Below are 25,516 nucleotides of genomic sequence, written 5' to 3' on the forward strand. Positions count from 1 at the left end.
CCAGCTTAAAATGTTTGCCTTTATATTACAGGCCCTTGCATAAAATATAATTATTGCAAAGTTGATTTGTTGCTAAAACAATTCTGCTGCTGCCCTATCTATGCTGATGTTCTCATCAAAAAAAGAAAAAAACCCTGGCACACATTAGTTACTAGTCAAACATGCTCATACCTAATGAATATTGACACATGTGAATCCACCTTTGCTATTGCCTTTGGCCAGTGGTTCTGGTTCAATGTTTTGTTCTAAATGTAATGGTAGGCTATACAAGGGGAAATAACGGTAACCTAGTAACCCGTCCACCTTTACATCATCAGAATTATCTCATTGTGCAATAAATTGCATGAAGTCATGAAATGTAGAAATAAATTTGACCCAGAGCAAATTTCACAAATGCATTTTGTAACACTAAAATGTATACATGATTACAGGTTCAATTTCAATTTAGGTGGTAACATGGTAATACATCAAATGCAATCAAGGATCAAAAACACAACATCTGTCTAACAGTAGAATATCTGTACAATGAACCTATCTGGTCGGTCTGTTTGAAGACACCAACCTGTGCGCCATTGAAATGAAATGAAATTAAATCTATATTTACCCAGGGTATCTGGGCTAAGCTCAAGAACTTGTTTCCAGCCAGGCCCTGCTCATAGAACACATTTCATCGTAGTGGTTCAACGCCTTGTTCAAGGGCACTTCAGCGGTGGTAATTTTAACGTGTCGGACGGCTGATTAGACCGCGCCGCTATCCATTCGGCCACCGCTGCCATTCACGCCAAGAGGGTGACCATCATGCCCAAAGACATCCAGCTGGCCCGTCGTATCCGCGGAGAACGTGCTTAGACTATCTGTTCCTGTCACAACCCCAAAACGGCTCTTTTAAGAGCCACCAAATGTGTTATTTGAAGAGAAATTGTTCCTTTTAATAGATGCACAATAAGCCCATAACTGATAATCAAAATTATTACAAATGGTCATAGTGTGTATTGTGTCTATATTCAGAGGATATATACCATATTTAACATACCTGGTATCCATAATAACTAATTATTTTATTATTGCATTTTATTCATATATATATATATAGCCTATGGTTGTTTTTCGGTCTGAGTTTACTGATTTAATTTGTTAATCCGTAATCATAATGCATCTAACTAAAATAATTTTGATTTATGTGTGATTTAAATCACCTCAATCACTCACATAAAGAACCACCCTGTGTGGGAGGGGAGGCATTGTTCCATTGTGTTGAACTCATCATGATGCTTCACACCAAAACCAGCAGATATTCATACCGGTAGTCCTGGAATGAGACTCTTAAATGCAGAGAGGAGAGTTTTGGTGTAAATATAATCTGCATGTCTATCAGCGTTTGCTTCTCAAAGTGGAGGTGGGGGTTGAGCGTTGAACATGTTTTTAGTATTGGGGGAGATTTATTTTAATGGTGTGTTAAATGTGTTGTCTAAGTTCAGCTGTGTTTTAGACTCTTAACTCACATGTGCACAGTAGTGGGAGATTTATGTTAGCATGTTATGTAGACAACACTAGAATTGTATTGTATGTAGCCACAGCACTTTATAGTATAGCATAGTATAGTATACGTATAGTTTATACTGTATGTATAGTGTCATTATATAGATATTCCACTGTTACGTTCTTAGCTTACGCATTTACTACTTTCTATGTATGTGATGTATTGCCATGCTTTTTGTAAGTTTAATATAAATTGCTCTGGATTAAGAGTGTCTGCTAAATGCATACATTTTATACAGAGTACAATGAGTACATTTGCTTTGCAGCATGGCACATCATGAAGTATCTAGGCCTACCTGAGAAGTGTCTCCATAATCAAATATACATATACAGTTTATAGAAGATTTAAACACTCTTAGTTTTCTGATCACACAGTGAGTTATTTGTCCAAAATTAGCCAAGTTTTCCAACAGCTGGCATTTTGTCATTGGAAATTGGGATCAACTCCACCACCAGGCTTTCCTTGAACGGGAGTGTGTTTACTGTGGTCAGAAAACCTTATATTTATAGCAAAACGGATGACATAACAAAATCATAGTTTATGGTATTGCGTCACCAGGAATGTCTACTAAATTGATTGTGAGTATTGTTGTTATTAGAACATAGTTTACAATATTTTAGAAGAAAAATGACAAAGGCAACACTGTGCTCTGACTGTAGACAGGTGATGTTTTGAGGTTATTACTAAAAAGGAGTGCACTGCTTTCATCTTAGATCATGACAGAAAGGCACATGTGTGTTAACTGGTCAGCTCTTTGTCCCATTGAATAATATACACAGTAGTTTTTATAACTTGTTTTACAAGTTTTACAAGTGGCACAAGAGAGAAGAGGGCCTGTGTGTGTTGACTCTAAATGGTTCTCATGTGGTGTTTAAGTCCAGCCCCTGCAGAGCGTTCAGCATCAGTCTGTGAGAGTTTACTTGAGAGAATGAACAGCAAAATATCCGAGACAATGGCAGAAGTCGCACCAGCACCAGCGACCTGGACCTGGTGCGACCTGGTGCTCCGGCTCCCTGGTGCTCCCTGGAGCAGCGCGGTCCCAGTGAGCACCTGGCTAGCACCAGCTCCGTCACCAGCCAAGGCCGCCAAGAAGAAGGCACCACCCCGACCCAAGAAGACCGGCCCCAGCGTCGCTGAGCTGGTCGTCAACGTCGTGTCCGCCTCCAAGGAGCGGAGCGGTGTGTCCCTAGCTGCGGTCAAGAAGGCTCTGGCTGCTGGAGGCTACGATGTGGAGAAGAACAAGGCCCGCGTTATGATCGCTGTCAAGAGCCTGGTCGCTAAAGGCACCCTGGTCCAGCTTAAAGGTACCGGTGCGTCCGGCCTGAACGGCTCTTTCAAGATGAACAAGGCAGAAGCGGTGAAGGTAAAGAAACCTGCTGCTAAGAAAGCAGTCAAAGCAAAGAAGCCTGCTGCAGCTAAGAAACCCGCAGCGGCTAAGAAGCCCGCAGCCGCCAAGAAATCACCCAAGAAAGCCAAGAAGCCTGCCGCCAAGAAAGTAGCGGCCAAAAGCCCGAAGAAGGCCACCATGAGCCCCAAGAAAGTGGCTAAGAAGCCCGCAGCAGCCAAGAAAGCTCTAGCCAAGAAGGTTGCCAAACCCAAGGCAGCAAAGAAGGCCGCTCCCAAAAAGAAGTAAACTGTCTGCACCATATTTATACCCACAAAAGGCTCTTTTAAGAGCCAACCACATTCTTTTACAAGAGTATCCTATCTTTACTTTATTTAGAAATTATGTAATGGTCACTGGAATAACAACCAGCTTAAAATGTTTGCCTTTATATTACAGGCCCTTGCATAAAATATAATTATTGCAAAGTTGATTTGTTGCTAAAACAATTCTGCTGCTGCCCTATCTATGCTGATGTTCTCATCAAAAAAGAAAAAAACCCTGGCACACATTAGTTACTATAGTCAAACATGCTCATACCTAATTAATATTGACACATGTGAATCCACCTTTGCTATTGCCTTTGGCCAGTGGTTCTGGTTCAATGTTTTGTTCTAAATGTAATGGTAGGCTATACAAGGGGAAATAACGGTAACCTAGTAACCCGTCCACCTTTACATCATCAGAATTATCTCATTGTGCAATAAATTGCATGAAGTCATGAAATGTAGAAATAAATTTGACCCAGAGCAAATTTCACAAATGCATTTTGTAACACTGAAATGTATACATGATTACAGGTTCAATTTCAATTTAGGTGGTAACATGGTAATACATCAAATGCAATCAAGGATCAAAAACACAACATCTGTCTAACAGTAGAATAGCTGTACAATGAACCTATCTGGTCGGTCTGTTTGAAGACACCAACCTGTGCGCCATTGAAATGAAATGAAATGAAATCTATATTTACCCAGGGTATCTGGGCTAAGCTCAAGAACTTGTTTCCAGCCAGGCCCTGCTCATAGAACACATTTCATCGTAGTGGTTCAACGCCTTGTTCAAGGGCACTTCAGCGGTGGTAATTTTAACGTGTCGGACGGCTGATTCGAACTAGGAACCTTCCGGTATCAAGACCGCGCCGCTATCCGTTCGGCCACCGCTGCCATTCACGCCAAGAGGGTGACCATCATGCCCAAAGACATCCAGCTGGCCCGTCGTATCCGCGGAGAACGTGCTTAGACTATATCTGTTCCTGTCACAACCCCAAAACGGCTCTTTTAAGAGCCACCAAATGTGTTATTTGAAGAGAAATTGTTCCTTTTAATAGATGCACAATAAGCCCATAACTGATAATCAAATTTATTACAAATGGTCATAGTGTGTATTGTGTCTATATTCAGAGGATACCATATTTAACATACCTGGTATCCATAATAACTAATTATTTTATTATTGCATTTTATTCATATATATATATAGCCTATGGTTGTTTTTCGGTCTGAGTTTACTGATTTAATTTGTTAATCCGTATTCATAATGCATCTAACTAAAGTAATTTTATTTATGTGTGATTTAAATCACCTCAATCACTCACATAAAGAACCACCCTGTGTGGGAGGGGAGGCATTGTTCCATTGTGTTGAACTCATCATGATGCTTCACACCAAAACCAGCAGATATTCATACCGGTAGTCCTGGAATGAGACTCTTCTGTACAAATGCAGAGAGGAGAGTTTTGGTGTAAATATAATCTGCATGTCTATCAGCGTTTGCTTCTCAAAGTGGAGGTGGGGGTTGAGCGTTGAACATGTTTCTAGTATTGGGGGAGATTTATTTTAATGGTGTGTTAAATGTGTTGTCTAAGTTCAGCTGTGTTTTAGACTCTTAACTCACATGTGCACAGTAGTGGGAGATTTATGTTAGCATGTTATGTAGACAACACTAGAATTGTATTGTATGTAGCCACAGCACTTTATAGTATAGCATAGTATAGTATACGTATAGTTTATACTGTATGTATAGTGTCATTATATAGATATTCCACTGTTACGTTCTTAGCTTACGCATTTAGTACTTTCTATGTATGTGATGTATTGCCATGCTTTTTGTAAGTTTAATATAAATTGCTCTGGATTAAGAGTGTCTGCTAAATGCATACATTTTATACAGAGTACAATGAGTACATTTGCTTTGCAGCATGGCACATCATGAAGTATCTAGGCCTACCTGAGAAGTGTCTCCATAATCAAATATACATATACAGTTTATAGAAGATTTAAACACTCTTAGTTTTCTGATCACACAGTGAGTTATTTGTCCAAAATTAGCCAAGTTTTCCAACAGCTGGCATTTTGTCATTGGAAATTGGGATCAACTCCACCACCAGGCTTTCCTTGAACGGGAGTGTGTTTACTGTGGTCAGAAAACCTTATATTTATAGCAAAACGGATGACATAACAAAATCATAGTTTATGGTATTGCGTCACCAGGAATGTCTACTAAATTGATTGTGAGTATTGTTGTTATTAGAACATAGTTTACAATATTTTAGAAGAAAAATGACAAAGGCAACACTGTGCTCTGACTGTAGACAGGTGATGTTTTGAGGTTATTACTAAAAAGGAGTGCACTGCTTTCATCTTAGATCATGACAGAAAGGCACATGTGTGTTAACTGGTCAGCTCTTTGTCCCATTGAATAATATACACAGTAGTTTTTATAACTTGTTTTACAAGTTTTACAAGTGGCACAAGAGAGAAGAGGGCCTGTGTGTGTTGACTCTAAATGGTTCTCATGTGGTGTTTAAGTCCAGCCCCTGCAGAGCGTTCAGCATCAGTCTGTGAGAGTTTACTTGAGAGAATGAACAGCAAAATATCCGAGACAATGGCAGAAGTCGCACCAGCACCAGCGACCTGGACCTGGTGCGACCTGGTGCTCCGGCTCCCTGGTGCTCCCTGGAGCAGCGCGGTCCCAGTGAGCACCTGGCTAGCACCAGCTCCGTCACCAGCCAAGGCCGCCAAGAAGAAGGCACCACCCCGACCCAAGAAGACCGGCCCCAGCGTCGCTGAGCTGGTCGTCAACGTCGTGTCCGCCTCCAAGGAGCGGAGCGGTGTGTCCCTAGCTGCGGTCAAGAAGGCTCTGGCTGCTGGAGGCTACGATGTGGAGAAGAACAAGGCCCGCGTTATGATCGCTGTCAAGAGCCTGGTCGCTAAAGGCACCCTGGTCCAGCTTAAAGGTACCGGTGCGTCCGGCCTGAACGGCTCTTTCAAGATGAACAAGGCAGAAGCGGTGAAGGTAAAGAAACCTGCTGCTAAGAAAGCAGTCAAAGCAAAGAAGCCTGCTGCAGCTAAGAAACCCGCAGCGGCTAAGAAGCCCGCAGCCGCCAAGAAATCACCCAAGAAAGCCAAGAAGCCTGCCGCCAAGAAAGTAGCGGCCAAAAGCCCGAAGAAGGCCACCATGAGCCCCAAGAAAGTGGCTAAGAAGCCCGCAGCAGCCAAGAAAGCTCCAGCCAAGAAGGTTGCCAAACCCAAGGCAGCAAAGAAGGCCGCTCCCAAAAAGAAGTAAACTGTCTGCACCATATTTATACCCACAAAAGGCTCTTTTAAGAGCTACCCACATTCTTTTACAAGAGTATCCTATCTTTACTTTATTTAGAAATTATGTAATGGTCACTGGAATAACAACCAGCTTAAAATGTTTGCCTTTATATTACAGGCCCTTGCATAAAATATAATTATTGCAAAGTTGATTTGTTGCTAAAACAATTCTGCTGCTGCCCTATCTATGCTGATGTTCTCATCAAAAAAGAAAAAAACCCTGGCACACATTAGTTACTATAGTCAAACATGCTCATACCTAATTAATATTGACACATGTGAATCCACCTTTGCTATTGCCTTTGGCCAGTGGTTCTGGTTCAATGTTTTGTTCTAAATGTAATGGTAGGCTATACAAGGGGAAATAACGGTAACCTAGTAACCCGTCCACCTTTACATCATCAGAATTATCTCATTGTGCAATAAATTGCATGAAGTCATGAAATGTAGAAATAAATTTGACCCAGAGCAAATTTCACAAATGCATTTTGTAACACTGAAATGTATACATGATTACAGGTTCAATTTCAATTTAGGTGGTAACATGGTAATACATCAAATGCAATCAAGGATCAAAAACACAACATCTGTCTAACAGTAGAATAGCTGTACAATGAACCTATCTGGTCGGTCTGTTTGAAGACACCAACCTGTGCGCCATTGAAATGAAATGAAATGAAATCTATATTTACCCAGGGTATCTGGGCTAAGCTCAAGAACTTGTTTCCAGCCAGGCCCTGCTCATAGAACACATTTCATCGTAGTGGTTCAACGCCTTGTTCAAGGGCACTTCAGCGGTGGTAATTTTAACGTGTCGGACGGCTGATTCGAACTAGGAACCTTCCGGTATCAAGACCGCGCCGCTATCCGTTCGGCCACCGCTGCCATTCACGCCAAGAGGGTGACCATCATGCCCAAAGACATCCAGCTGGCCCGTCGTATCCGCGGAGAACGTGCTTAGACTATATCTGTTCCTGTCACAACCCCAAAACGGCTCTTTTAAGAGCCACCAAATGTGTTATTTGAAGAGAAATTGTTCCTTTTAATAGATGCACAATAAGCCCATAACTGATAATCAAATGTATTACAAATGGTCATAGTGTGTATTGTGTCTATATTCAGAGGATACCATATTTAACATACCTGGTATCCATAATAACTAATTATTTTATTATTGCATTTTATTCATATATATATATATAGCCTATGGTTGTTTTTCGGTCTGAGTTTACTGATTTAATTTGTTAATCCGTATTCATAATGCATCTAACTAAAGTAATTTTATTTATGTGTGATTTAAATCACCTCAATCACTCACATAAAGAACCACCCTGTGTGGGAGGGGAGGCATTGTTCCATTGTGTTGAACTCATCATGATGCTTCACACCAAAACCAGCAGATATTCATACCGGTAGTCCTGGAATGAGACTCTTCTGTACAAATGCAGAGAGGAGAGTTTTGGTGTAAATATAATCTGCATGTCTATCAGCGTTTGCTTCTCAAAGTGGAGGTGGGGGTTGAGCGTTGAACATGTTTCTAGTATTGGGGGAGATTTATTTTAATGGTGTGTTAAATGTGTTGTCTAAGTTCAGCTGTGTTTTAGACTCTTAACTCACATGTGCACAGTAGTGGGAGATTTATGTTAGCATGTTATGTAGACAACACTAGAATTGTATTGTATGTAGCCACAGCACTTTATAGTATAGCATAGTATAGTATACGTATAGTTTATACTGTATGTATAGTGTCATTATATAGATATTCCACTGTTACGTTCTTAGCTTACGCATTTACTACTTTCTATGTATGTGATGTATTGCCATGCTTTTTGTAAGTTTAATATAAATTGCTCTGGATTAAGAGTGTCTGCTAAATGCATACATTTTATACAGAGTACAATGAGTACATTTGCTTTGCAGCATGGCACATCATGAAGTATCTAGGCCTACCTGAGAAGTGTCTCCATAATCAAATATACATATACAGTTTATAGAAGATTTAAACACTCTTAGTTTTCTGATCACACAGTGAGTTATTTGTCCAAAATTAGCCAAGTTTTCCAACAGCTGGCATTTTGTCATTGGAAATTGGGATCAACTCCACCATCAGGCTTTCCTTGAACGGGAGTGTGTTTACTGTGGTCAGAAAACCTTATATTTATAGCAAAACGGATGACATAACAAAATCATAGTTTATGGTATTGCGTCACCAGGAATGTCTACTAAATTGATTGTGAGTATTGTTGTTATTAGAACACTGCTTTCATCTTAGATCATGACAGAAAGGCACATGTGTGTTAACTGGTCAGCTCTTTGTCCCATTGAATAATATACACAGTAGTTTTTATAACTTGTTTTACAAGTTTTACAAGTGGCACAAGAGAGAAGAGGGCCTGTGTGTGTTGACTCTAAATGGTTCTCATGTGGTGTTTAAGTCCAGCCCCTGCAGAGCGTTCAGCATCAGTCTGTGAGAGTTTACTTGAGAGAATGAACAGCAACCTATCCGAGACAATGGCAGAAGTCGCACCAGTGACCTGGGCCTGGTGCGACCTGGTGCTCCGGCTCCCTGGTGCTCCCGGGAGCACCAGGTGGGCCAGGTGGGCAGTGGGCCTGGGACCGAGGCTAGCACCAGCTCCGTCACCAGCCAAGGCCGCCAAGAAGAAGGCAGCACCCCGACCCAAGAAGACCGGCCCCAGCGTCGCTGAGCTGGTCGTCAACGTCGTGTCCGCCTCCAAGGAGCGGAGCGGTGTGTCCCTAGCTGCGGTCAAGAAGGCTCTGGCTGCTGGAGGCTACGATGTGGAGAAGAACAAGGCCCGCGTTAAGATCGCTGTCAAGAGCCTGGTCGCTAAAGGCACCCTGGTCCAGCTTGCGTCCGGCCTGAACGGCTCTTTCAAGATGAACAAGGCAGAAGCGGTGAAGGTAAAGAAACCTGCTGCTAAGAAAGCAGTCAAAGCAAAGAAGCCTGCTGCAGCCAAGAAACCCGCAGCGGCTAAGAAGCCCGCAGCCGCCAAGAAATCACCCAAGAAAGCCAAGAAGCCTGCCGCCAAGAAAGTAGCGGCCAAAAGCCCGAAGAAGGCCACCATGAGCCCCAAGAAAGTGGCTAAGAAGCCCGCAGCAGCCAAGAAAGCTCCAGCCAAGAAGGTTGCCAAACCCAAGGCAGCAAAGACGGCCGCTCCCAAAAAGAAGTAAACTGTCTGCACCATATTTATACCCACAAAAGGCTCTTTTAAGAGCCAACCACATTCTTTTACAAGAGTATCCTATCTTTACTTTATTTAGAAATTATGTAATGGTCACTGGAATAACAACCAGCTTAAAATGTTTGCCTTTATATTACAGGCCCTTGCATAAAATATAATTATTGCAAAGTTGATTTGTTGCTAAAACAATTCTGCTGCTGCCCTATCTATGCTGATGTTCTCATCAAAAAAGAAAAAAACCCTGGCACACATTAGTTACTAGTCAAACATGCTCATACCTAATGAATATTGACACATGTGAATCCACCTTTGCTATTGCCTTTGGCCAGTGGTTCTGGTTCAATGTTTTGTTCTAAATGTAATGGTAGGCTATACAAGGGGAAATAACGGTAACCTAGTAACCCGTCCACCTTTACATCATCAGAATTATCTCATTGTGCAATAAATTGCATGAAGTCATGAAATGTAGAAATACATTTGACCCAGAGCAAATTTCACAAATGCATTTTGTAACACTGAAATGTATACATGATTACAGGTTCAATTTCAATTTAGGTGGTAACATGGTAATACATCAAATGCAATCAAGGATCAAAAACACAACATCTGTCTAACAGTAGAATATCTGTACAATGAACCTATGATTTTACACTAGAGTGCTATATATCTACAGTACATGCTATCAAAATTACATTATTTAGCTGTTGCATGCGCATGTAAGGTCATCAAGGCTAACTTTATTTGTTGTCAAACAAAAAAAATATATATAAAAAAAATACATCACATACATATTAATACATTATTATATGACATAGATAGAGCAGCTGACTATATAGCAGAGTGTGTGTGCGTGTGTGTTGTGGGGGGCGGAGTTAGTAACGCCCACGCAGCCCACAGCTCGCTCTGCATGTCCTCCCTTACGTCCTCAGAACACACATAAAAGGGCAAGTCTCTGAACTCTCAAATCACTCAGTTTTCTAACTGCAACTACAGCGCAACTCAAAATGTCAGGACGAGGGAAAGGAGGAAAAGGTCTTGGAAAAGGAGGCGCCAAGCGCCATCGCAAGGTGCTTCGTGATAACATCCAGGGAATCACCAAGCCCGCTATCCGCCGTCTGGCTCGCCGTGGCGGAGTGAAGCGTATCTCCGGTCTGATCTACGAGGAGACCCGCGGTGTCCTCAAGGTGTTCCTGGAGAACGTGATCCGTGACGCCGTCACCTACACCGAGCACGCCAAGAGAAAGACCGTAACCGCCATGGATGTTGTCTACGCTCTGAAAAGACAGGGACGCACTCTGTACGGATTCGGAGGTTAATAACGCTGACTTGATCTACCAACAACCCAAAGGCTCTTTTAAGAGCCGCCCACATGCGCTATACAGAGTTTATTCCATTCAAGTAGGCAATGTCTGTTTGTGAGCCATGATTCATGGACTGACAGTGATTACGTATTCTTGCATGTCAAACTTGTACATCATAGTCCCGCATTTAAATGTCTTACTTTTATTTGTATATAATTTGCGACACCACGCCCGATCGAGTCCCCAGCGCCTGTTAAGGGTTAGATCCGTTGGCCTGAAGCCGTGACTCACCATGCCACGTTTTATAACGGCTTATATAATGCCAAAACTATTGCACATCTAACTTCAGCAAGAAACATGCACAAATATCACGCGAATATGAAATGTAACACTAGTGCAAATTATATGATTAAGATAAAGATGCAATATATATAATATTATTTTTATTCCACATCTTTGCAGTGCAAACTGCAATATAAAGATTTATTTGACTATAAAGCCTAATGCAGATTAAATTCACCGATTTGCCAGCATATATCAATATTGTTGGGATACAGTTGGGGATAAATTGAGTTGCTTCAATTTTGCAAATTTTGATTGCTTTGTTTGGTACAGACTGGTCAGGGACATCATGGATGATCATAATATATCAGATTAGTAGCAAATAGACTGACTGCAGTAAGTGGACTGACTATAGAAAGTGTTAAAAAACGGGATTTAAATTGGAGCGTCGAATAGAGCTATTAATTAAATGTGCTCATCAAAATGTAATCCCTGCCCTAGTCTATATTTTAGAGGGACAATTTTATACGAGGCATGCGGGAGAACTATTTTAGCGGGACAATAGATCAGGCAGGCGGGAGAACATTATGCAGAAACAAAGACAACAGACTCATTGAGCGCCACCCTCTGTATATCACTGTATCACGTGAACAGTGGCAGCCGTTAGCCACCAACTGCTAAATTCATGTTTGATTTAAAGAGGGGGGGGGGCACCTTAACCAGTGTAGTGTTGACGTGGCAATTATGCAACAATTTGGATCTTTAGTGGGAGAAGAGATTAGAGTCTGAAATATTACTTATATTATTTCATTGCTCATATGCCACTCGTGTGGGAAATGCTCTTTAAAATAAATAGATGGGTGGCTCTTAAAAGAGCCGTTTTGGGGTTCTACTAGTGTCAGAAAGGTTTAAGCACGTTCTCCGCGGATACGACGGGCCAGCTGGATGTCTTTGGGCATGATTGTCACCCTCTTGGCGTGGATGGCGCACAGGTTGGTGTCTTCAAACAGACCGACCAGATAAGCCTCGGCAGACTCCTGGAGAGCCATGACTGCAGAGCTCTGGAAGCGCAGGTCGGTCTTGAAGTCCTGTGCGATCTCCCTCACCAGGCGCTGGAAAGGCAGCTTGCGGATCAGCAGCTCGGTGGATTTCTGGTAACGACGGATCTCCCTCAGAGCCACTGTACCGGGACGGTAACGGTGAGGCTTCTTCACTCCACCGGTTGCCGGCGCGCTCTTACGAGCTGCCTTGGTGGCGAGCTGCTTCCTGGGCGCTTTGCCACCGGTGGACTTACGAGCGGTCTGCTTGGTTCTTGCCATCTTGTTCTCTTCTAAAGAAGTTGAATAGAATGCTTATTCCAGAGCAAACTGCTGCTTTTATTTGCGCGTCTGAGACGCCGTTGTTCTCCGATTGGTCAGTGGTGAGGGACCTCCTTGTTTGGGGAGGTACCATGCATCACTGGCACCGATTGGAGGGGAACAAAAGTCATAGAATACTAGTCTAGTAGCCAGAATGTGAACCCGGACATGTGAGTACACCAACGTTTTATGTTAGAAATGTTTAGTATGGGTTCCTTTTTATATATACTTTATTGAAAATTATTCAGGGGTTTACAAAATATGCAAATATTACATTAAGTTACATATATATAATATATATACATATAAGTTACAATACAAAAAAAAACATATATATATAACAAGGCATTTCAAATACAAAAGTGTGTTTTTTTGTGTTTGTTTTTTACAATGTTAATAGGCACACCTGGTTTTCCACAGTTTGTTCACAACTGTACAAATAACCGTCCAGTAAAACCGTTTTCCCCAAAGACCCCATACATGACAGAATTGTAATTTATCTTAATTTTAAAACCAATTTGTGGCATTTTCCCCCACACAAAGCTAGACCTCTGGCAGTCAACTAGCAGGTGCTCAATTGTCTCATCTGCACCACAATTTATAATTGGACATTTAACAGTTCTAATGAAGCAGCTCCATTTTACTACTGCTCTTACTGCTAGTCTCCTCACAGAGACCAGCCACATGACATCTCTCTTTTTTTTCGGAGATATTTTTACTACTAATATTTGTAATACAAACCTGCTTTTGATTTTCATCAAGATATTTGTAGGGAAAAATGCCACCATATAAATCATCACATATCTTATATATATAAGATATATATATAAGATATCTTATATACATTTACTTGTCATTTCAGTCCAGTCAATATTTAAGGCGAGACATGAAATCATGATTTTTCTTTGTCTCTAATATGTCAACAAAATGAAACAATAATTTTGAACCTGGCTTTATCTGATCTTCAGATTTATCGTCCCGAAATGTATGCAAATTAGCGCATATAATGCCTAATTTGCCTATTTAAACATATAATTTCAGAAAACTTGTAATACAAAAAATCTTAGTTTTAATATAAGTAATCAACTGGAGAAGTTTCATTGTGATAGCTATTAGTTAACTTGTTTTCCATATTCACCTACCATGTCTCGCCTTAAATGTGCAGTTTGACACCAAATCACCATACATGACTTTACAATAAGGCACTGAGCTCCTTGCCCGGCCCTTCTTTTTGGTCCAGCTCAGCGCCTCCCCTATCCATATAGCTCTTCGTTTAAAACCAGATGCTATGGGCTTACAACATTTTAGTTTGAGTCCCAAATCCACAGTATGGGTTCCTTTTTATATATACTTTATTGAAAATTATCAGGGTTTTTTACAGTGTATACATGTATATTACATCAAAGTACAAACATCAATCAATGCATTTCAATACAAAAGGGTTTTTTTTCTTAATGTTAATAAGTGCCATGGTGTCAGTTTCTTTTTTTGTTTTAGTCCAGAGTTCTTTGTCTTTTCAGTTCAGTTCGTATCTGTTTAAACACTACCTCTCCTGTGATGACCTGGTGAATCACCATGGCACTTCTGGTGTTCCATATCTTATAACTACAGTGCAAACAATAGACCAATAAAAGTCGTTCTCCATGACAGACATGTTTTCCATAAAAACACCATACATTACTGCATTATATGTGATCTTAACATTAAAACCAATTATTGACATTTTCCCCCAAACCTCTCTAGACCTCTGGCAGTCTACTAGCAAATGCTCTAACGTTTCATCTGTATTACAATTTAGAACGGGGCATTTAATAGTTTTAACAAAACAGCTCCATCTTACCACCGCCCTTACTGCTAGTCTCCTAACAGAGACCAGCCACATCACATCCCTCTTTTTTTCGGAGATGTTTCTACTACTCAAAATTTTTAAACACACCCGCTTTTGGTTATCATCAAGGTTCCTGTAGGGGAAAATGCCACCGTACAGGTCCTCACATATTTTGCCATAAATGCATTTACTTGACATTTCTGTCCATTCTATATTCAGATTCAGAATTAAACAACAAATCACCATACATCACTTTAAAATAAGGCACTGAGCTTCTTGCCCGGCCCTTCTTTTTGGTCCAGCTCAGTGCCTCCCCTATCCACATAGCCCTCCGTTTAAAACCAGCTGCTACATTTTTACAAAACGAAATGTTTAGTTTAAGTCCACAGCCCCAAGGCCTCCATTATTTGTACTCTTATACAATAGGTTTCTCTTTGTAACTTCTCTAGTGGTTCCCCATATGAAATTAACTAGTGTTTTATTTATGTGTTTCAGTGTCTGGTCCTTGGGAGGAATTATAGTCGCCAAAAATAGCAGTTTTGCCAATACATATGTCTTAATAATCATAATCTTTGTTCTATAACAGCATGATTTGTTTTCCCATTTTTCTAAGTCCTCCTTTATTTCTTTATCTTTATTATCCCAGTTTTTTTCATAACTGCCGTTATTACTAAACTGTACCCCGAGGACTGTCATTGTTTCTGTGTCCTTTATATTTAGATTTGGCTTTGCCTCACTCCTCCCGAACCAGACACCTTCAGTCTTATCATGGTTTAATCTGGAACCTGAGATCTCTTCATAAAGTGCTAAGTGCTCATGTATAATGTCTAATTCATTCTTATTTTTAATTATGATGGTGATATCGTCGGCGTAAGCCAAAACAACGACTCGCTCTCCACCACTAGTTTTTATACCTGTGAGCCTTTTATCATTCTTGATCTTATGTAATAACGGATTAATAGCTAAGATATAAAGTGCAGCGGACAAGGGGCACCCTTGTTTCACACCCCTCTTAATTTACAGTATGGGTTCCCACTCCCCAGCATGTAGAAACTGTAGGATGCTAATGCCAATTGGCATAATATCTGACCATACCATTAACATCCTATAAGGGGGAAAATCAAAATGTCATCATGCTTTATGTAGCATGTGACATGTCAAACTAGGTGGTTTTCATGATGCTGAATCCATTCCAAGCATTAGTTTCGCACAAAATACACTCCTTAGGCTAAAACGGCCATATACGTAATCACAAATGTGATGATGTCAGCACAATTGGGCAAGTAGCTATGGCCGTTTATAGCCCTTTTTTTTTGCAAAACGAATGCTTGGAATGGATTCAGCATCATGAAAACCCCCTAGTTTGACATGTCACATGCTACATAAAGCATGATGAAATGTTGATCCCCCCCTTCTATAGGTTGTTAGTGGGGTAACAGGTACGCTCTCCCCTTTTCCGGGTGTGTGTGTGTGTGTGTGTGTGTGTGTGTGTGTACGCTTTGTACTGATTATCTAATGTTAATCGCCCTGTAACTCTACCACTTTGGACTGGAATGCAAGAATCAGTAGTAGAAAGAAGGGTGCCTGCCACTTCATTAATATTCACTGGCAGCCTATTGTTAAGTCACTGTGCCATGGCTCTAAACTATGGCTCATGGCCAGCCATTATCACCTCAAGATATACAATAGCCAGCTTTTAAAGTATTTTATTGAATTTCCACAAATTACAAGGCATCACAGTACATATCAAGGCTTGGAATTACATACAAAAACAGGCTGCTTGTCATCATATAAATACATCAAAGTTACATACATGTCATCAAAACAAACTAACACTTAGGCGCCAGAACGCGTGAGCAAATAGCACCATTCCTTTACAGGATCTCCTCACTGGTCGACAAAAACACCTTGAAGACCTTAACAGGAGCCCTTGTAAAAGGCTTCTTTGACTATGCATGCACCTCCTGGTACCACAGCACCTCAAAGGCCCTTAAAACTAGGCTCCAGACCTCTCAAAACAAACTGGTCAGGCTCCTACTTGGCCTCACCCCCCGAACCCACCTCACCCCTGCCCACTTTGACAGACTGGCATGGATTAGGGTCGGCGAGTACAGCATCTTGCGATGGGTCTGGTCCACAAGATTCGATACTCCACCAAGATACCCATGTACCTGTGTAGATACTTCCTTAATGTTAACGAAGTCCACACCCACAACACCAGAGGGAGTGCAACGAACCATGTTCAACCCAGATTCGGCACAAACAAGGGACTAAATTATTTTCGCTCCTATGCCACCAAAATGTGGAACGCCCTACCAACAGTCATTAAGACATGCGAATCCCTTGACTCCTTCAAAACCGCTCTCAAAGGGCAGCTACGGATGGCTGCAATTCGAAACTGGCCCCCGTACAGGTAAAAATCTCTCTCTCTCTGCTGTTACCTCGAAAATACAATGGTTCTTCGTGGTCGGGGCGACCGTTCTTCGCCAATTGGGGTGAACAGTTTTGTATTCGTTAATGGTATGGTCACATATTATGCCAATTATGAAAATTGCTCAACATATGCAAGTTAGCAACATAAAACTTTGGTGTACTCAACATGTCCGGGTTCACAATGGGGCTCTATGGGCTGGCAACTAATAGCTAAGTAATACATACTATGGACTGAACAAAGAACATACTTTGCTCTATGTTGTATGTGTATGATATGGGGCAAATAAATAAGCATTTCTACTTGTGATACATGTACACATTTAAATCAAATTTAAATTATTACTACCACATAATATGGTGTATAACTATGCTTACTTAAAAGACAAAGGCAAAGACGAGCGGTCTGTAACTGTTGGGTTCTTGCCATGAATATCTTCTCTCTCTGCAAAGTTAAGATAGGAGTTGTAGTAAAAAGGGCGCAAACTGCTGATTTTAAACTCATTGGCTGTGAGACGCGGTCTCCGGTCAGGAACCTCCTTCTTTGGGAGGAGCAGTACATGCTACTACTACTACTGATTGGTTGGAAGCTCATACACACTCAGCCCGCGCTCTCATCCGTTTCTATGATTGGTGGGGCGCACACCCGCACATACAGAAAGTACTATTCTCTGTGTTGTTGAAGGTATAAAAGGTCTCGCGCGCGTCTCATCCAGCACATTTTCTTCGAGAATCTACTCCATAAATAAACCTACATCAAAATGAGTGGCAGAGGAAAGACCGGAGGAAAGGCCAGGGCGAAGGCCAAGACTCGCTCATCCCGTGCCGGGCTCCAGTTCCCCGTGGGTCGTGTCCACAGGCTGCTGCGTAAAGGCAACTATGCCCAGAGAGTGGGCGCTGGAGCTCCAGTGTACCTCGCTGCGGTGCTCGAGTATCTGACCGCTGAGATCCTGGAGTTGGCTGGAAACGCTGCCCGTGACAACAAGAAGAGTCGTATCATCCCCCGTCACCTCCAGCTGGCCGTCCGCAACGACGAGGAGCTCAACAAACTGCTGGGCGGAGTGACCATCGCTCAGGGCGGTGTGCTGCCCAACATCCAGGCTGTTCTGCTGCCCAAGAAGACTGAGAAAGCCGCCAAGAAATAAATCTCCTTTCAAGTTACAAACTCCAAAAAGGCTCTTTTAAGAGCCACCCACAATTTCTATATAAAGGGTCACTTCTATGTATATAAGCAATACTTTCGTGATCTAAAGCAATATGAATAATTTTCCTCTATCAAATCTTTAGCCTAATCTAATCACAGGCTTTGGGATTACATAGTAGACATGCTCTCACACACTGTCCAGTCAGTCAGTCATTGCATTGATTTAATGTACATATGTAAATGTATTTTACATTTACATATGCACATTTAATGCTGTCGTACTTCCAAGTAACTACATATCACGATGTAGTGCATCTTGCGTATGAACTCAGATCAATTTGGTATATGCTATTGTCATTTAATAGTTATTTATCCTTGTGTTGAATATTTCAATATCAGTGGATTTTATCCATTTCGGGGCTTTATGTTAATATAATATAAAATACGTTTCATATTTTCAGTGGTTTAATATTTTCCCGGATTTGTATGCACAAATTGTTTTTAATATAACATGCACGAGGACTCGAGGAGGTATTTGTGTCTTCTGTCGTTCAATTTGGACTAGGTCACAAATTGCTCGTGTTTTATGCTGCACGAATCCACATTGTCATGGTTGGTTTTATGCGCTCCATACGGTTTGATTATGGATGTTGGGATTCATGCGCTCAATTGTAGGCTATATAATATGGAATTACCTCTAATGAAATAGACTAACCGGCGATACTTGTATAATAAGCAACGGCTGATTTCTGTATAAAGTGATTTAATAAACACGCCCAGTTACAGCACGCTGATGCCGTCCTGAGCCTAGGCTTTTTTTTAATCGTAAAACGGTAAGATTACCGTTATTCTTCAGTCTATATTCTTCACTTCATTTTTTACGTATGCATAGAGTACTGCAGAATCATTGATTTCGGCTGGACGGGGTTGAATAATTGTTTCCCCGTACGTAATTGTTGTTTTGGCTAAATTTGTTCCCTTAACCATTCATTGACATGACAACTAGATTAAATAAAGGAACATTCTTTAAATGAAGTTGTGGGGGGCTCTTAAAAGAGCCTTTGTGGGGTTAACAGACTGTGTTGGTTTACTTCTTCTTGGCGGCAGCCTTCTTGGGTTTCGCCGCCTTGGGCTTCGCTACCTTCTTAGCTGGGGCTTTCTTGACGGCAGCGGGCTTCTTCACCTTCTTGGGACTCTTCGTCGCCTTCTTCGGACTCTTCTTGGCTACTGGTTTCTTTGCAGCGGCAGCAGGCTTCTTTGCCTTCTTGGGAGATTTCTTAGCGGCTGCGGGCTTCTTGGCCACTGCCTTCTTCGGAGACTTCTTTGCCGCGGCGGGTTTTTTGGCTGCAGTCTTCTTGGGTTTGACTGCTTTCTTCGCGGGTTTCTTTTCCTTCGGTGCCTCCTTGTTCATCTTGAAAGAGCCAGATGCTCCGGCACCTTTGGTCTGAACCAGGGTGCCTTTTGCTACCAGGCTCTTGACGGCGATCTTGACGCGGGCCTTGTTCTTCTCGACATCGTAGCCGCCGGCAGACAGAGCTTTCTTGACCGCAGCCAGGGACACACCTTTGCGTTCCTTGGAGGCGGACACGGCCTTGACGACAAGCTCAGCGACGCTGGGGCCGGTCTTCTTGGGTCGGGGTGCTGCCTTCTTCTTGGCGGCTTTAGCCGGGGCGGCGACGGGAGCTGGGGCGACTTCTGCCATGCTGACGCTGTAAAGTAGAGGTTAGAGTTTCAGATGCACTGAAGTAAACCCTGAGTAGAGAATGTTGTAAGAGAAGCAGGGGGTGGAACTTAAAGCATATGTGAGAACGATGTAGACTCAACCCACTAGGTCAGTACTCTGTGCTGCAGAATACTGAGACAGTTGTGTTTTCTCTACAACTAAAACTAAATAAAATACATACAAAGAAATGGATTAAAGTCATACAAAAAACTCGAGCAGATAGCAGACGAGTTTAGCTTCATAATCAAACCATGTGGAGGGTTGAGGAGTCCTGTGTTTTGTTTAGGGACGTTTAAAACCTCACTTGTACACCCTTACATGTACAGTTGTTTGTCAACTTTCCTCTGTCATTTGTCTTTTAAAATAGTTTTACCATATGATACCCTGTTCCATATTTGCTGCAGAGCAAGCAGAGATGTCTGGGTTTTGAATGAACGTAAAACTAGTCGTTTGTGGTGAAGATTTTTGTTTTTAATTTACAACTATCCAGTGTCTGCAAACACAGCTGTTGGCCCTGTGGCATGGAGACTTATCAGAGGGCACTCACTCTAAGCTCTTGTTTTGTGATGAGAAATCTGACATGTTTCAGGTAATTTCACACTCAAATGTATCATTTATATATATTCAATACCAATGGTGCCATTTACAAAAAATATGACATAGCTCAATAAAATGTAAAATAGATGAAACACCACATTTGGCAGGCAACTTATATAGCACAATTTATTTTTAAATTATGATTACATACAATAGCAAATTGAATGATGACACTTTCTTTGCCGCTTCTAAAATGTCTTATATTCCACATTCCACAACAAGACTGGTTCTATTTTTATTTTCCCTCAAGAAACATTGTGCCAGTATGTATGTGTATACAATCATGTTACATTTAAATTGGAGAGTGGAATATAGCTATATATAATTCGAATTGAAACCCCACTATTATGTATGATACATTACCATGTTTTTATTCTTTGTTCTGGATTAAGTCGGCTAAATGCATACATTGTAATCCTCGTCCTGCTTGAGGCAGTCATTAGACATGAAGCCACACTTTGCCATAATGTTCAAACATGGCTGTTTAACGCAGAATGTAGAACAGGGTTCCAACCTCCGCCTCTAGCCTATGGCAGGCCAGGCTGGTGCATCTCAGAAGCAGGACTAGTACAGTGGGAAGAGGGGGGTATCATGCACCCCCCGGAAATATACTTCTAATCAGTGTTTTCTTATTGGAAAAAAATGTGCTGAAAATGATGAGCTATGATAAAAAGTTGTCAAAATGTCCCACCTACTTCAAAACCCCCTTTTTGGTATATGGCTCCGGCGAAATTGTTTAAAGGCAAATATTAATTCACTAAAATTACATAAATAGACATGGAAGTCTGAAATTTGTCATGGAGTATCCTGACACATAGGGGTAAGTAGAAGAATAGGATTTGGGGGGTTGCTACCATTATAGTTTTAAATATGACCTACATTATCCCCAGAAAAACAAAAAAAGATGCTGTCCGCTTGACTAATAACAACAAAGATGGTTATTTTCCAACACATTATGGTGAAAATCACTGCCTCACTTGTATATAGAAAACTTCCCATATCCCTAAGCTTCAATTTGATCCCAAGATAACCTTTCTGTCTTGAAAATTACTCTTTCTGTAGCCAAAACTCTGAACTATACCTCAAATCGGTGAAAATTGTATATTCAGTCAGTCAGCTATACATTTGGAATAAATTAATGAATGACTGAGTTTGAACTGACTCCACATTATGGAATATTTCTTACTTGAATAAGCTATGTTAAAAAGTTGGAAAAGTGTCCAATCTACCATTTTTATGCAAATGAGTGCCTCCATTATCAAAATAATCGATTTTCACTATATCTCAGCCAATACTGCACTTAAATTAACAAATACGGTGAGGGTCGAGGATCTCAGTGAAACTATTCTTAAAGTGACTACATGTGCCCATGGCATGCTGGTGTGCAAATCAGTGCCGATGAAATCAATTCCTCTATCTCGTCGGCTTCTTGTGCATGCTTTCCAGTGTCAAGGAGATCAAGCAGTGAGGTTGGTATAGGACTGCACCACAGGACACACTGGATTCAAAAACTATTTGGTTTTCAACAATCCCTGCCCTTCATCATAGGGTTTTGGTTTTTCCACCATAGCTTCATCAGCTCGCTTGTATAAGGCAACGGTGGCTCTCTTCAGAGCAGAGTAGCATGTAGGAAGGCGAGCCAGGTCAACTTTAGATTTAGAAATGAGTTTGTCATCTGCCCCACCACTCTTTCACTGAAGACTCACAATTTAAATAGCATATATTCTGAGCCTAGCCAAGCCATTTGACCCATAGGGCAGAAGCCTAACAAGTACACTCCCTGGCATGACTAGTATGTCGCAGGGACTTACCCCAATCCAACCCTTTGGTATTCCCCGGCTGGGGATCGAACCCCTGACTATCCAGTCTCAGGGCGGACGCTCTAACTACAAGGCCACTGAGATGTTGATGATATCCAGAGCTTCTTACGGGTGTGTAACTTTAGAGTGTACAAAATGGAACCAAATGGACCTGTAAGTAAGCCTTGTGTAGCCATGAGGCCCATTGGGCAGAAGCCTATCTCCTGTTTCTGTAGTATGAGGTAGCTTGATGTACAAGTACACCCCCTGGACATGACACTAGTATGTAGCAGGGACATGTCTCGACTTACCGACTGAGTCTTTGGTATGACCCGGCCAGGGGATCGAACCCCGACCTCCCAGTCTCAGGGCGAACGCTCTGACTACAAGGCCACTGAGCTGTTGACATCTTACTGGTGTGCAATTCTGAACGTACAAAATGGAACCAAATGGACCCGTAAGTGTTATGGGGGTCCTTGAAATGTGCCTTGTGCTACACTATCTCCGATTTAGAAACGGGTCTCATGGTCGCAGGCAACGTATTCCTCTCCAAAGTTGTAAAGTTAGTGTTATTAAAAAGCAGGTAAAAGAGTAACGTTTCAGCACTCTATTTGGTCACTCTATCCATTCAATGTAGTAGAAGAGCCGACTGTTTTGTCGTCTCCGTCCACAGGAAATATGTTGCCTACGACCATGAGACCCGTTTCTGAATCGGTCTATATGGAACAGATCCTTACTTAGTATAGTTGCAGCAATTCATCTGTCTGCTGTATGGACAGAGTTGTGAGTCTTCAGTATGGTAAATGGTGCATTTATATAGCGCCTTTATCCAAGGCGCTTTACATAGATTGTGCATTACATTCACCCATTCAAACACATTCATACACCGGTGGCGGCGGAAATCATGCAAGGCACCAACCAGCACATCAGGAGCAATTAGGGGTTCAGTGTCTTGCTCAAGGACACTTCGACACTAACTCTGGGGGAGCCAGGGTTTGAAATGGCAACCTTGCGGTTACCATCCGGCCACTCTACCCCTGAACCACTGCTGCCCCAGTGGACTTCACCCGTGCCAAGTTGCTGCAGACAATGGTGGGGGCAAATGACAAACTCACTTCTTAAATCTAAAGTTGACCTGGCTCGTCTTCCTCCATGCTACTCTGCTCTGAAGAGAACCACTGTGTTGCCTTTAGTGGCAGCGGTGGCCGAACGGTTTGCGGAGCGGTCTTGATACCGGAAGGTCGCCAGTTCGTATCCCCGGACCGGCACGTTAAAATTACCACCGCTGAAGTGCCCTTGAGCAAGGCATTGAACCACTACCATGAAATGTTCTATGAGCAGGGCCTGGCTGTAAACACGTATCTGATGCTTAGTCCAGTTACCCTGGGTAAATATAGTAACTTTGCTTTGCTTTGCTTTGCTTTGCCTTATACAAGCGAGCTGATGAAGCTATTGTGGAAAAACCAAAACCCTATGAAGGGCAGGGATGGTTGAAAACCGAAGGGTTTTTAAATCCAGTGTGGTCCTGCGGTCCAGTCCTACCAACCTTTGATCTCCTTGTCATTGGAGACCATGGACAAGAAGACGAAGAAGACTGATTAATGTGACTGTATTTTGTACCCTATGGTGCAGGCTAGTGTATAGGGTTGCTGAAGCCTCTCCAACTGATCCAAAATGCCGCAGCTCGCTTGGTCTTCAACCAGCCAAAATTCTCACATGTCTCCCCCCTGCTCCGCTCCCTGCACTGGCTCCCGGTCGCTGCCCGCACAGAATACAAAACTCTGATGTTGGCATTTAAAGCAACCAAAGGTATGGCTCCCCCATATCTTGCCAGCATGATTGAACCCTACAAACCCTCCCGCGCACTCAGATCAGCCAACGCAGGGAAGCTGGAAGTACCCTCACTAAAAACGCCGGGACAACGCTCCACACGTCCCAAACTCTTCTCCCTTCTGGCCCCAAAACTGTGGAATGCACTTCCCGTTGCAATCAGAACTGCAGCATCACTCCCGATCTTCCGCCGTAGTCTGAAAACCCACCTTTTCAGACTCCATCATGGCCCATAGCACTTACCCTACCCCCCTTAGACAGCACTTCTTAGACTTATATAGCATTTGAAACAGACTTATAGCATGTCATGTAGACAGCACAATAAGTGCATTGTATGTAGTCATAGCACTTCATAGTATATAGTGTATAGTAGTCATAGCACTTCATAGTATATATGTGCAGCATAGTATAGCATATATGTGTAGTTTATATGTATAGTGTCATTATATAGATATGTTCTAGTTATAGTTTATATGTATAGTGTCATTATATAGATATGTTCTAGTCACGTTCTTAGCTTACGCATGTTTCGCGATAAATGCTTTTTACATATGTGATGTATTCCCATGCTTTTGTTCTTGCTTATTGTAAGTCGCTCTGGATTAAGAGCGTCTGCTAAATGCCTAAATTGTAAATTGTAAATTGTTGCTTACATTTTTGCCTTTGAGTGTGTATATGATGGAATACTGTTACAGGATTGTGTGACTGTTTGTATTTTATACTGCATAGTGCAGGCCATTCTATAGTGTGTATACTGCCGCCTAGTATTGTTCATACTGAGGATGTTTTTTGTGTGTGATGTTATGCTACAGTATATATATTCTAAATTATAAAGCTAGCATAAAAACACAACACCTGTCTAGATACCTTATTTGTAAAGTTATATGCAATATTGGTATCTCTTACTTGGTATACATGTGACTTTATTGTAATGGCAGCACTGATTTTTACACCAGCATGCCACGGGCACATGTGGTCACTTTAAGTATAGACACCTTATTTGTTCATTAAGTGCAATATTGGCTGAGATATAGTAAACATCGATTGTTTTGATAATGGTGACACTCATTTGCATAAAAATGGTAGATTGGACCAACTTTTTAACATAGCTTATTCAAGTAAGAAATATTCCATAATGTGGAGTCAGTTCAAACTCAGTCATTCATTAATTTATTCCAAATGTATAGCTGATACTGACTGAATATACAATTTTCACCGATTTGAGGTATACCGGTAGTTCAGAGTTTTGGCTACAGAAAGAGTAATTTTCAAGATAGAAAGGTTATCTTGGGATCAAATTGAAGCTTAGGGATATGGGAAGTTTTCTATATACAAGTGAGGCAGTGATTTTCACCATAATGTGTTGGAAAATAACCATCTTTGTTGTTATTAGTCAAGCGGACAGCATCTTTTTTTGTTTTTCTGGGGATAATGTAGGTCATATTTAAAACTATAATGGTAGCAACCCCCCAAATCCTATTCTTCTACTTATCCCTATGTG

The 25,516-nt window shown here is 41.7% G+C and overlaps 5 protein-coding genes across 5 annotated transcripts in view; 3 read left to right on the forward strand and 2 right to left on the reverse strand.

Annotated features, from left to right (window-relative positions):
• The window catches only part of LOC306936380 (E3 ubiquitin-protein ligase TRIM35-like), a 191,115-nt gene that overhangs the window by 95,963 nt on the left and 69,636 nt on the right, over positions 1-25,516 (forward strand). The gene's annotated exons all lie outside the window — the stretch shown is intronic.
• LOC306936445 (histone H4) lies at positions 10,728-11,039 on the forward strand (the record flags this gene model as incomplete). Its single annotated transcript, XM_079519942.1, has 1 exon — positions 10,728-11,039. One exon carries the CDS (start codon positions 10,728-10,730, stop codon positions 11,037-11,039), a length of 312 nt encoding a protein of 103 aa, XP_079376068.1.
• Positions 12,215-12,625, reverse strand: LOC306936404 (histone H3.2-like; the record flags this gene model as incomplete). The annotated part of the gene is made up of 1 exon (XM_079519899.1): positions 12,215-12,625. One exon carries the CDS (start codon positions 12,623-12,625, stop codon positions 12,215-12,217), a length of 411 nt encoding a protein of 136 aa, XP_079376025.1.
• On the forward strand, positions 17,684-18,067 carry LOC306936418 (histone H2A-like; the record flags this gene model as incomplete). Its single annotated transcript, XM_079519913.1, has 1 exon — positions 17,684-18,067. The coding sequence occupies one exon, from the start codon at positions 17,684-17,686 to the stop codon at positions 18,065-18,067; it is 384 nt and encodes a 127-aa protein (XP_079376039.1).
• Positions 19,115-19,806, reverse strand: LOC306936397 (histone H1-like). The gene has a single exon (XM_079519891.1). It carries the CDS (start codon positions 19,766-19,768, stop codon positions 19,154-19,156), a length of 615 nt encoding a protein of 204 aa, XP_079376017.1. The 5' UTR covers positions 19,769-19,806; the 3' UTR covers positions 19,115-19,153.

Source organism: Electrona antarctica (assembly GCF_951216825.1).
Source record: "Electrona antarctica genome assembly, chromosome: 14".
Taxonomy (NCBI): Eukaryota; Metazoa; Chordata; class Actinopteri; order Myctophiformes; family Myctophidae; genus Electrona; species Electrona antarctica.